At 38.3% G+C, this 12,957-nt stretch overlaps 2 protein-coding genes across 2 annotated transcripts in view; both read left to right on the top strand.

Moving 5' to 3' along the window:
- LOC107571653 (R3H domain-containing protein 1-like) overlaps positions 1-3,631 on the top strand; it is a 14,061-nt gene extending 10,430 nt beyond the window's left edge. The window contains exons 5-7 of the mRNA XM_016257986.1: positions 1-38; positions 3,159-3,276; positions 3,624-3,631. The exon at positions 1-38 is cut by the window's left edge and continues 55 nt beyond it. Coding sequence (XP_016113472.1) covers positions 1-38; positions 3,159-3,276; positions 3,624-3,631 — 164 coding nt within the window. The remainder of the gene's footprint in view (positions 39-3,158; positions 3,277-3,623) is intronic.
- Positions 3,632-3,745: 114 nt separating this feature from the next.
- LOC107571655 (R3H domain-containing protein 1-like) lies at positions 3,746-9,964 on the top strand. The gene is made up of 10 exons (XM_016257989.1): positions 3,746-3,866; positions 3,946-4,024; positions 4,202-4,261; positions 6,516-6,656; positions 6,737-6,845; positions 6,926-7,018; positions 7,099-7,127; positions 8,284-8,337; positions 8,422-8,624; positions 9,726-9,964. Exons 1-10 carry the CDS (start codon positions 3,854-3,856, stop codon positions 9,932-9,934), a joined length of 990 nt encoding a protein of 329 aa, XP_016113475.1. The 5' UTR covers positions 3,746-3,853; the 3' UTR covers positions 9,935-9,964.
- The last annotated feature ends 2,993 nt before the right edge of the window (positions 9,965-12,957 follow it).

Raw genomic sequence — 12,957 nt, 5'->3', positions numbered from 1 at the left:
CTTCCACGATTACCACACAGCTGCCTCAAGATCAGCAGGTAAACGTGCTCCAGATCTCCAGTGCAGTCAGCAGATGATGCCTTCTCACTCATACTGCTGTGACTGAGAATATGCCTGTTACATCTTATTATTATATGTCTGTTTAAGGTACACTGAGCTGCATAATAACTAATAAAGTAAATTGAGCTGCATGAACCGTCTTCTGATTGGCTTGTTCAGTGGTTTATGTCATATTACACAGCGTTTTAGCTTCCAGAGTGGAAGTGTGTTTTTGGACACAAAAAAAAAAACTTAAATGTGGGCATTTTTAGCAGAAGGTTCTGATAGAGTCTCTGTTTTCTGTCACGGTTATGCTGGTTTTCTCTGTTATTCACAGAATAAAGTCTTGATTAGTTTGTCTAAGGAGAGTTTAAGGTTCATTCATGTAAATAGTGATCTATCTAAACTGAATCCATCCATCTGTCCATCTATCTATCTATCTATCTATCTATCTATCTATCTATCTATCTATCTATCTATCTATCTATCTATCTATCCATATCTGCTTTTATTAATCTAACCAGTGTCCAAGCTGTTTGACCGAAAGCTTTTCATAAAACGCAGGACTGGTTTAGTGTTAAATATATATTTATTTCAAGCCACTTTTCTAGTATTCCTGCCATTGAGTTCAGAAGCAAAACACGATCTGTGTAGGAGCAGAGATGCTGGTTCAGTCGTGTGATGTGTAATGAAGAAGCATTACTGTGGGTGAGACTGACGTGCTTCTGTCTCTTTGCTCACCGTACAGCGGCAAACTCTTGGACCGGGCGATGAAAGACCCAAGGTACAGCGGCACGGGCTCTTCAGTCTCCTCCCAGAGTTCAGTGCTTCAGTTCTGCATGCTGCTCATGTTTCGTTGAGGCATCTGTTCAACAGAGCGACCCGTGTTTGTTATGTTTGCATGGGATTTTTCAGTTTTGCACATGTGCTTGTGGAAGTCAGAGACTCTGTGTAACTTCACTCATGCTCTTCTGCAGTCGAACGCAAAGGTAAAGCTAGTTCGGAGCCTGGCTGTTTGTGAAGATCCCTGTCCTTCCACGATTACCACACAGCTGCCTCAAGATCAGCAGGTAAACGTGCTCCAGATCTCCAGTGCAGTCAGCAGATGATGCCTTCTCACTCATACTGCTGTGACTGAGAATATGCCTGTTACATCTTATTATTATATGTCTGTTTAAGGTACACTGAGCTGCATAATAACTAATAAAGTAAATTGAGCTGCATGAACCGTCTTCTGATTGGCTTGTTCAGTGGTTTATGTCATATTACACAGCGTTTTAGCTTCCAGAGTGGAAGTGTGTTTTTGGACACAAAAAAAAAAACTTAAATGTGGGCATTTTTAGCAGAAGGTTCTGATAGAGTCTCTGTTTTCTGTCACGGTTATGCTGGTTTTCTCTGTTATTCACAGAATAAAGTCTTGATTAGTTTGTCTAAGGAGAGTTTAAGGTTCATTCATGTAAATAGTGATCTATCTAAACTGAATCCATCCATCTGTCCATCCATCTATCTATCTATCTATCTATCTATCTATCTATCTATCTATCTATCTATCTATCAATATCTGTCCATCTATCTATCCGTCCATCCATCCATCCATCCATCCAGCCATCTATCTATCCATCCATCTATCTATTTATCATCTCTATCCTTCCATCTATCCATCCATCTGTCCGTCCATCCATCAATCTATCCATCCATCCATCTATCCGTCCATCCATCCATCCATCCATCCAGCCATCTATCTATCCGTCCATCCATCCATCATCCATCCATCCATCTATCTATTTATCATCTCTATCCTTCCATCCATCCATCCATCTATCCATCCATCTGTCTGTCCATCCATCCATCTATCTATCCATCCATCTGTCCGTCCATCCATCCATCTATCTATCTATCCATATCTGTCCATCCATCCATCCATCTATCCATCCATCTTGGACACAATCCATCCATCCATCCATCCAGCCATCTATCTATCCGTCCATCCATCCATCATCCATCCATCCATCTATCTATTTATCATCTCTATCCTTCCATCCATCCATCCATCTATCCATCCATCTGTCTGTCCATCCATCCATCTATCTATCCATCCATCTGTCCGTCCATCCATCCATCTATCTATCTATCCATCTCTATCCATCCATCTATCCGTCCGTCCATCTATCTATCCATCACTATCCATCCATCTGTCCGTCCATCCATCCATCTATCTATCTATCCATCTCTATCCATCCATCTATCCGTCCGTCCATCTATCTATCCATCACTATCCATCCATCTGTCCGTCCATCCATCCATCTATCTATCCATATCTGTCCGTCCAGCCATCCATCTATCTATCCATATCTGTCCGTCCATCCATCTATCTATCTATCTATCCATCTCTATCCATCCATCCATCTATCCGTCCGTCCATCCATCCATCTATCTCTCTATCTATCCATCTGTCCGTCCATCCATCTATCTATCTATCTATCTGTCCATCCATCCATCCATCTATCTATCCATATCTGTCCGTCCAGCCATCCATCTATCTATCCATCTCTATCTGTCCATCCATCCATCCATCTATCTATCTATCCATCTCTATCCATCCATCCGTCTATCCATCTATCCATCTTTCTATCTATCCATCCATCTATCTATTTATCATCTCTATCCTTCCATCTATCCATCCATCTGTCCGTCCATCCATCTATCTATCTATCTATCTATATCCATCCATCCATCCATCCATCCATCCGAAAGTACTATATAAAAATACTATTTTGAAACCACAGGAACAGCTCATTTGTTATTGAGCACACTCATTGTAACTATAGACTTTTATTTATCTCTTTGCAGTGTTAAATAATAATGCAGTATTGTACATTTAAATACAAACTAATTGAGTTTTGCCTTTTCTCTTTTTTTGTCAATATTGCTGTTTGATTATTATTATGGCGTAACAGACAACATTATTAATTGATGCAAGTTGTCAAATTTTAGTTGCATGATTGGGTGGTTTAATTAATAATATGATTGCAGTAGTTGGCATAAAGACATGAATATTTTCATTGAAATGTTGGCTTGCTGTCGAGCTCCATTAGCGTGGTGTTTGTTTTGAACCGCAGGATGGAGATCATATTAAACTCTCACAGACGTTTGATAAAGAAGAATGGCCTCTTACTGCAGACGCGGATGAAGCAGACAGAAGTGCCGAGAAAGTGCCACGCAAGATGCTGTCCAGAGGTGTGTGTGTTGAGCTGTGCGCAGAAGAAAACACACACACGCGTGTTCATCCATCTATCTATCTATCTATCTATATCCATCCATCCATCCATCCATCCATCCGAAAGTACTATATAAAAATACTATTTTGAAACCACAGGAACAGCTCATTTGTTATTGAGCACACTCATTGTAACTATAGACTTTTATTTATCTCTTTGCAGTGTTAAATAATAATGCAGTATTGTACATTTAAATACAAACTAATTGAGTTTTGCCTTTTCTCTTTTTTTGTCAATATTGCTGTTTGATTATTATTATGGCGTAACAGACAACATTATTAATTGATGCAAGTTGTCAAATTTTAGTTGCATGATTGGGTGGTTTAATTAATAATATGATTGCAGTAGTTGGCATAAAGACATGAATATTTTCATTGAAATGCTGGCTTGCTGTCGAGCTCCATTAGCGTGGTGTTTGTTTTGAACCGCAGGATGGAGATCATATTAAACTCTCACAGACGTTTGATAAAGAAGAATGGCCTCTTACTGCAGACGCGGATGAAGCAGACAGAAGTGCGGAGAAAGTGCCACGCAAGATGCTGTCCAGAGGTGTGTGTGTTGAGCTGTGCGCAGAAGAAAACACACACACGCACACGTGTGTCGTTAACATGTTGTTCTGTCTCTGCAGATTCCAGTCAGGAATACACAGACTCGACTGGCATCGACCTGCACAGGTTCCTGGTGAACACGCTGAAGAACATCCCCAGGTTACACACGCTTGACCTCAACCAGACTCTCGTGTTTCATTTGACCTCCACCCACACTTTCCAGAGCTTCATTTGTGTCCAGTTGTAGATGGTGCTGGTTATATTAGTACTGCTAGTCAGTGATGATCGGAGCAGTAGACGCTGTGAAGCGATGGCTAACTAGTTGTTCATCTTCAGGGACCGAATGATGCTGCTGAAGCTGGAGCAGGACATCCTCGACTTCATCAGTAATAACGAGTAAGTCCTTCATCACAGCTCTGTGTCATCCTCATGAAATCCAGCTTCACCCCAAATTACGTTTTGTCCATTTCAGAGTTTCTGGATTTTTTAAATTAATTTATTTTTTTACATGTTTACATTTTAAAACTAAAATTTTAGTAATCACACAGCATGCCTAATTAATTGAAATAATGAAACTTGTACAATTTAATAGTAGTTTATTAAATGTTTAACAAAAAAATGTTAGCGCCCTTTGAAATAAATTTTTTCCCCAAATTGCATTTTAATATTTCCAGATTTGGTTTTAATGGTTTGATTAAATTTTATTAATCAAAAGGCATGTATAATTAATTTAAATAATGAAACTTATGAAATTTTAAAAGTTGAACAAAAATTGCAATTTAGAGCTGTTTGAAGTCTGTATAATTTATTTCCCCAAATTCAAATTTTTCACGCACACGTGTGTCGTTAACATGTTGTTCTGTCTCTGCAGATTCCAGTCAGGAATACACAGACTCGACTGGCATCGACCTGCACAGGTTCCTGGTGAACACGCTGAAGAACATCCCCAGGTTACACACGCTTGACCTCAACCAGACTCTCGTGTTTCATTTGACCTCCACCCACACTTTCCAGAGCTTCATTTGTGTCCAGTTGTAGATGGTGCTGGTTATATTAGTACTGCTAGTCAGTGATGATCGGAGCAGTAGACGCTGTGAAGCGATGGCTAACTAGTTGTTCATCTTCAGGGACCGAATGATGCTGCTGAAGCTGGAGCAGGACATCCTCGACTTCATCAGTAATAACGAGTAAGTCCTTCATCACAGCTCTGTGTCATCCTCATGAAATCCAGCTTCACCCCAAATTACGTTTTGTCCATTTCAGAGTTTCTGGATTTTTTAAATTAATTTATTTTTTTACATGTTTACATTTTAAAACTAAAATTTTAGTAATCACACAGCATGCCTAATTAATTGAAATAATGAAACTTGTACAATTTAATAGTAGTTTATTAAATGTTTAACAAAAAAATGTTAGCGCCCTTTGAAATAAATTTTTTCCCCAAATTGCATTTTAATATTTCCAGATTTGGTTTTAATGGTTTGATTAAATTTTATTAATCAAAAGGCATGTATAATTAATTGAAATAATGAAACTTATGAAATTTTAAAAGTTGAACAAAAATTGCAATTTAGAGCTGTTTGAAGTCTGTATAATTTATTTCCCCAAATTCAAATTTTTATTTTTTTCAATTTTAACATTTCTGGATTCCATTTGAATGGTTTTATTAAATTTTAATAATCAGAAGGCATGCATAATTAATTGAAATAATGAAACTTATGAAATTTTAAAAGTTTTTAAAAAATTACATTTTAGAGCTGTTTTCCCCAAGTTCTATTTTTTCCCCCCATTTTAATATTTCTGGATTCCATTTTTTAATGGTTTTATTACATGTTAATAATCAGAAGGCATGCATAATTAATTGAAATAATGAAACTTATGAAATTTTAAAAGTTTTTAAAAAATTACATTTTAGAGCTGTTTTCCCCAAGTTCTATTTTTTCCCCCCATTTTAATATTTCTGGATTCCATTTTTTAATGGTTTTATTACATGTTAATAATCAGAAGGCATGTATAATTAATTGAAATAATGAAACTTATACAATTTATTAAAAGATTAACAAAAATTACATTTTAGGGATCAATAAAATCCATAATATTTTTTCCCCCCAAATTCCATTTTTTGCCCATTGTAATATTTCTGTATCCCATTTTAACGGTTTAATGGATTACATTTTAATCATCAAAATGTGTGTGTGTATAATTAATTGAAATTCAATGAATGGAATTCAAAAATTACATATTAGGGCCCCCCCCCCCAAACTTATACAATTTATTAAAAGATTAACAAAAATTACATTTTAGGGATCAATAAAATCCATAATATTTTTTCCCCCCAAATTCCATTTTTTGCCCATTGTAATATTTCTGTATCCCATTTTAACGGTTTAATGGATTACATTTTAATCATCAAAATGTGTGTGTGTATAATTAATTGAAATTCAATGAATGGAATTCAAAAATTACATATTAGGGCCATATGAAATTCATTTTATTCCCCCCAACACACCCCACACACCCCATTTTAATATTTCTGGATTCAGTTGGGTCAAAAGCATGTCTAATCAATTGAATGCATAAGCCTCCAACAGTTGAATGGTTATTAACACATTTACATGGTGTGCTATTGATGTGTTTTGGTTTGTTCCAGGAGCCAGAGGAGGAAGTTTCCGCCCATGACCTCCTATCACCGAATGCTCCTGCACAGAGTCGCCGCTTACTTCGGCTTAGACCACAACGTCGACCAGACCGGCAAATGTGTCATCATCAACAAAACCAGCAATACACGAATGTGAGTGACCTCCACAGCGTTCAGCGTGAACTTCTCCTGGAGCGGTCCTCATTTTGATTTCTCTCTCCGTTCGTGTGCAGACCAGACCAGAAGTTTTCCGAACACATCAAAGACGACAAGACGGATGATTTCCAGAAGCGCTGCATCTTAAAAAGAGACAACTCCAGCGTAGACATGGACGACAGCGTGGTGGGTGGAGATCTGCTGATGAAGCGACATCAAACCCGCCATTAGCTCGCAGAGTAACGGCATAATGTGATGTGTTTCAGACGCGCATGAAACTAAAGGAGGACAGGAGGAGCAAGTCCATCGAGGAGCGAGAGGAGGAATATCAGAGAGCAAGAGAGAGGATCTTCACTGATGTGAGATACGCTACAGCGACATGATCATGTGCTTATGGCTCTCTGACGTGAAAATAAATAACACTGAATCTCTTTTGCAGGGTTTAGACACCTTCCCGCTGGATAAAAGGTGAGTGTAAGAAGTCAAGTCACATTTAATTCTACAGCCTTTTATACAATGCCGATCGAATCAGTGATGCCAACTTTATCAAATATGAGACTAATTCAAATTCTAGCTCTAAAAAGACAATAATGTTACTATTCAGCTCCAATCAGTTCAGTTCATACAGCAAAGCATGATGTTAGCAATGCCGAGGTCATGGGTTCGACTCCCAGGGATTGCATGAGATGAAAAATGTAAGTTGCTTTAGATAAAAGCTTCTGCTAAATGCATAAATGTTTAGTGAGGGTTGTTTTTATGCACTAAACTGGCGCAGATCATGACGTTAGTAACACCGAGGTTGTGGGTTCGAATCCCTGGCAGTGCATGAACTGATTAAACGTGCACCTTGAATACAATGTCACATTATGGGAGTAAATGGGTGGCAAACAGTGTTTGATGTGAGTATTAACAATTCCTGTAGCTCAAACAACAGATCATGTCTCTAGCGACACCAGGGTCATGGGTTCGAATGCATGAACTGAAAAAAGGACATTTGCTTTGGATGAATGCTTCTGTCAAATGCATAAATGTTTAGTGAGGGTCATTTTCATGCACTAAACTGGTGCAGGTTGTGGGTTCGATTCCCTGGGAATGCATGAACTGATTAAACGTGCACCTCGAGTGCAATGGAAGTTGCTTTGGATAAAAGTATCTGCCAAATACATAAATGTAATAAGCCTAAAAAGACAATAATGTTACTATTCAGCTCCAATCAGTTCAGTTCATACAGCAAAGCATGATGTTAGCAATGCCGAGGTCATGGGTTCGAATCCCAGGGATTGCATGAGATGAAAAATGTAAGTTGCTTTAGATAAAAGCTTCTGCTAAATGCATAAATGTTTAGTGAGGGTCATTTTCATGCACTAAACTGGTGCAGGTTGTGGGTTCGATTCCCTGGGAATGCATGAACTGAAAAAAGGACATTTGCTTTGGATGAATGCTTCTGTCAAATGCATAAATGTTTAGTGAGGGTCATTTTCATGCACTAAACTGGTGCAGGTTGTGGGTTCGATTCCCTGGGAATGCATGAACTGATTAAACGTGCACCTCGAGTGCAATGGAAGTTGCTTTGGATAAAAGTATCTGCCAAATACATAAATGTAATAAGCGACGTGTTTTCCAGGATTCAGGAGGACGAGGTGTGTAACAGCATCCAGCAGAGGCGGCAGATCTTCAGGTGATTGTGAGCGTCCCTCATGGCTAATGGCTTGCATGTGGAATGAATCCGTTCCTCTAAAGCTGTCTGATGTTCCTCGTGCAGGCTGAAGGACAGCCTCCAAAGCAGCTCTGAGAACGAGGCCGTGTATTCAGAGCCGCGGCCGTGGAGCAGCACCGATTCGGACAGCTCCAACCTCAACCTGAAGCCCGCCATGACCAAAGCCAGCAGCTTCAGCGGCATCCCGGTGCTGATCCGCGGAGACAGCTCCAGCAGCAGCAAGTGCGTGGGGCGGCTCTCAAACACAGGTGAGGACGCGTGGACGGGTTTATTTGTTGACACGCTCTTCCTCTGCTTTTCTTCTCATACAGTCTCTGTTCTTGCAATAACAGCATGTTTTATGTAGCGACTCGTATGTGTCTCACCGCATGCCCTCAAATTCTCATTCTCTTTTATTAACTCTATTTGTTCAGTCCTCTGAACTCATTGGTGATCGTTTATGCACTACTGTTCAAAAGGTTGGAGTTGGTAAGATTTTATTCAGCTAGGGTGCATTAAAATCATCAAATACAGTAAAAACTGATGCATTAAGAAAAAATTATTACCTTTTTTGGGGGGGGTGGGGTGTCATAGACTACAATTCAAAAATGTAGCATCAGTAACATAAAAAACACTCAATTCAACAAGTTTGCTTGTTCAAAAATGCTGTTCTTTTGAACTTTCTATTCATCTGTGAATCCTGAAAAATAAAAATGCATCATGGTTTCCACAGAAATATTGTGCAGCACGACTGTGTTCAACATTGATAATAATCAGAAATGTTTCTGGAGCAGCAGATCAGCATATTATACTGATTTCTGAAGATCATGTGACACTGAAGACTGGAGGAATGATGCTGAAAATACAGCTGCGCATCACAGAAATACATTACAGCTTAACACATATTCACATAGAAAACAGCTGTTTTACATTAGAACAATATTTCACAATTTTTACTGTATTTTTGATCAAATAAATGCAGCTGTGGTGAGCAGAAGAGACTTGTGTTATATATGACCGTCCTCCGCCAGTATGGCCTTTGACATGTACACGCATTTAGTGCTTTTCATTTCAAAGAGAGAAAAAACATCCTATCTTTGAGAGAAGAGAAAGAAACACGTAAATTGCAAAATGAAGCGGGACTCTAATCAGAAATTAATTAACATGTCATTCTCAGCTAATACAATTATTCTCTTCTTCAATTGCTTCGGTCCCTGAGGTAATTAGAAATGAAATTGAATTGAGCATCTTGTTGAAATTTGTCTGACCTTCCATATTCTGGAGTGTTTTAATATCCGCGGTGCTCCAGTATGCTGACGATCCCCAATGAATCGCTGCTCTTCCTCAAGACTGCTGTTACTCCTCTCTAGGTTCTGACTCTTGTAGTAGCGTAGCTTCGTCCACGGGGTCGCTCTCTCGATCCCAGCCTCCTCCAGCCGCCACGCAGACCACGGCCTTCCCCGCTGTCAGCTACGAGCCGCTGGCGTCCTCAGCTAGCACTAGCTACTATCTGCTTCCGCTGGACGCCGCAGGGAAACCGGCTGGAAGTGTCCTGGTCAACCCGCACACAGGTTGGTAAACACTACAGCTGATTTCTCTCGCATGCATGACTTCATGTCCTCCACTAACCTGATCTTAACCCTGCGCCGCTCAGACTGACGCGTCATGAACTCATGCTGTACGATGGGATGTTACGGTACAGTATTTCACCACTGGTTTTACTGGAAATCTTAACCCTGAAAGGGTTAAAAAAATTATTTCACCTTTTAAATGCTGTTGTTGTAGGAGGCCTCTAAAGCAGAAATAAATGGGCTATTATATTTTTAGGGAAATGTTGTAATGTTGCAACATTGGGCTCTTGGACAGAATTTCAGTGGTTGTACTCACTGTATGTGCAAACTTTGCTACCCCTTTAACACAGTGTTGTAAAATTACAACACTTACATAAGCTCAAAATCTAAAATGATCAATGCATTCAACAGTACTTGAATATCTACATGATCTAGACATTATTACTAATCACAAACAAAATATTTCAGGCGTTTTACTTACTTGAATGTAGATTTTAGTCAAGCTAAAACTGATGTTGTAATATTACAACAGTGGGCCTTACAGGGTTAAATGTCTTCTTCATCATGAAATTGCGATATAACTTCAGTGTTGAGGCCGATTTGTGTTTCTGTTTCCTGATTAATTAAGCACAATCATCTGTGATATTTGTGTGTTCAATTCAGTTATCTTGCATTGAAAGCAAGCCTCCGCAAGCGTTCATGTTTGCGGTTGCCAGATACCAAAAGCTTAAATCCCCCAATCATAGCTCTTCTCTTAAATCGATACAGTAACTGTTAGGGGTGTGACGAGATCCGATGTGTCTCGCGAGAACGTGACGATATCCTCGCGCAGACCTTTCAGATATGCATTACACTGGCTCGTTCACCAGTGGTGGCATGTAAGATGTTTTTTGTTCACATCAGGCAAGTGGCCGCATGATAAGCGGGACAATTACGCAGTGTAGTCTTCATCCAGTCATAAAAACAGAATTCACAGGTTAACGCGGAATGTCACGGAATTTGTCAAATTTTGAATGAATTAATCAAAAGTAGGTAATTACACCTAATATCAAATCACGATATAGACTAGTATCTGTAAATATTAAGCCGCAAAAGTCGAATCCTGCATGCTCTGCGTGTCTCTGTTAATGAATGGCGCAGACGCGCGGTTTCATTTACTACACAAACACTGAAGCGCGCGTAATGCTCGCGGTGATTTCAGCGTCTGCCGTCTCTCTAACTGAGGACGTGAGCAACATCTCCAGAACTGCTCTGAGTCACTTCAAAATAAAAGTCCGGTTTGATTTGAAGACATTGTGCCTATTTTTCAGTAGAATGTACATAGTCTACTGCTACTACGAAAATGAAACAAACATTATTTTTCAAAGAATAATCACACAAAACATTTCTTCCATGTTTTAATTTTAATAGTAAATCCCCTTTGTTTGCCAAAAAAAATCTTGTTTGCTTAATTTTCAATAATTAAATGATAAATTAAATTAATGTTTTATGCTTTCATTTGATAACCAGAAAAAATTTAAATACACAACACAGAATCTCTGAGGGGGAAAAAAATCATAAGGCTACTTTAACAAAAAAAATGAATGAATTAAGTTGTTTTATGCATTCAAATAATTAGACATGCTAAAACACGACATTTGGTAACAATAAATAATATGGTGAGAAAAAATATTTCATAGGGCCCTAAACATGTAATTTTTGTTAAACTTTTAATAAATTGATGTGAAAATGTATAAGTTTCATGATTTTAATTAATAAGAATAAAAGACAAATTTTCCCTATATATTTCATCACTGAGGATTTCTTTAAAAAAAGTCTAAAAATCTGGTCTCGTCTCGTTCTCGTGGGATAAGTGTCTCGTCACACCCCTAGTAACTGTTAATCTTCCCAACCTGGCAACCATTCCCACGCTTTCTCTGCATTACAGAAAATGACGATGAGCTAAAAAATAACTCATCTGTGTTTAAATAAATATGCATGCGGCTGCGAGCACGACTGTGTAATTGCTTATTGACCTCTTTTAAGGAGTTTGCAAATGGAACATTTCTGTCTTCTGTCGAGGCCTTTGTGTTCTGGAGCTCAATGAGGGTGTTTGTAAGACCGAACCGTCTCGTGTGCTCCATTTGTCATCATTTACAGGTTTATATTTAGACTTCCTCTCAGATGTGACCTCGTTTACACCACTGTTCGTAATCTAGTGCTGTATCTCCGTGTGAACAGATGAAGCAGTACTGCACATCAAATTCATTTCAAAGCAGCTTTACAGAAAATCATGATCTTTATATCTTCAGGCTTTAAAGCCACATTTAGCGGATTCGAGCTAGAGAGATTTTGCAACCGTAGAAGCAATCGGTTATATATCGGGGAGTGACGCTTCACATAAATGGGTTTTGGACAAACATGTATGCCATGTACCTCGGCGTTGAAGTCAGCAGGGAGCAAAACATAAAATTGCTTCGATTTTCTTTTTTTTTTAATTACTAAACAGTGGCTTACAGAACAGATTGTGGCCTTGTCTTTAAATAAATTCAGTTATAATTAACATTTTCTCATCTAATGCTGTAAACTATATATAGATATAGATTACTTGCACATTACTATAATATTAAAGGTTACAATTAACAACAGAAACAATTAACCAAGCTATTAAATTTAATGGCTATTTATTTTTTATACATGCATAATAATCAACACTCAAATTAAAAAAATAATGCATGCAAACATGTAAATTGTACCTAAAGGATTTTTACATTAACTTTAATTTTAATAAAAAAATGATGTTTCGACTCCAGTTTGTTGAAATGTTTCCTAAGAATACATGTGCTGTTACATTCATAATATACAGTGTATGTCTTTACATTAGTGCACTGTATGTATGTGGATAAAGTTATATATTCAACTTTATATAAAGAGCTGGGTGATGATAGTTAGCTTTACGTGTTTTACTGATAATGATAATCAGTAAATTATTACTATCCTAACAAACCATACATCAATGGAGAGCTTATTTATTCAGCTTTCAGATGACATA

Source organism: Sinocyclocheilus grahami, unplaced genomic scaffold (genome assembly GCF_001515645.1).
Source record: "Sinocyclocheilus grahami isolate Dianchi unplaced genomic scaffold, SAMN03320097.WGS_v1.1 scaffold1626.1, whole genome shotgun sequence".
NCBI classification, from domain to species: Eukaryota; Metazoa; Chordata; class Actinopteri; order Cypriniformes; family Cyprinidae; genus Sinocyclocheilus; species Sinocyclocheilus grahami.
This window is presented reverse-complemented; position numbering and strand designations above follow the sequence as displayed.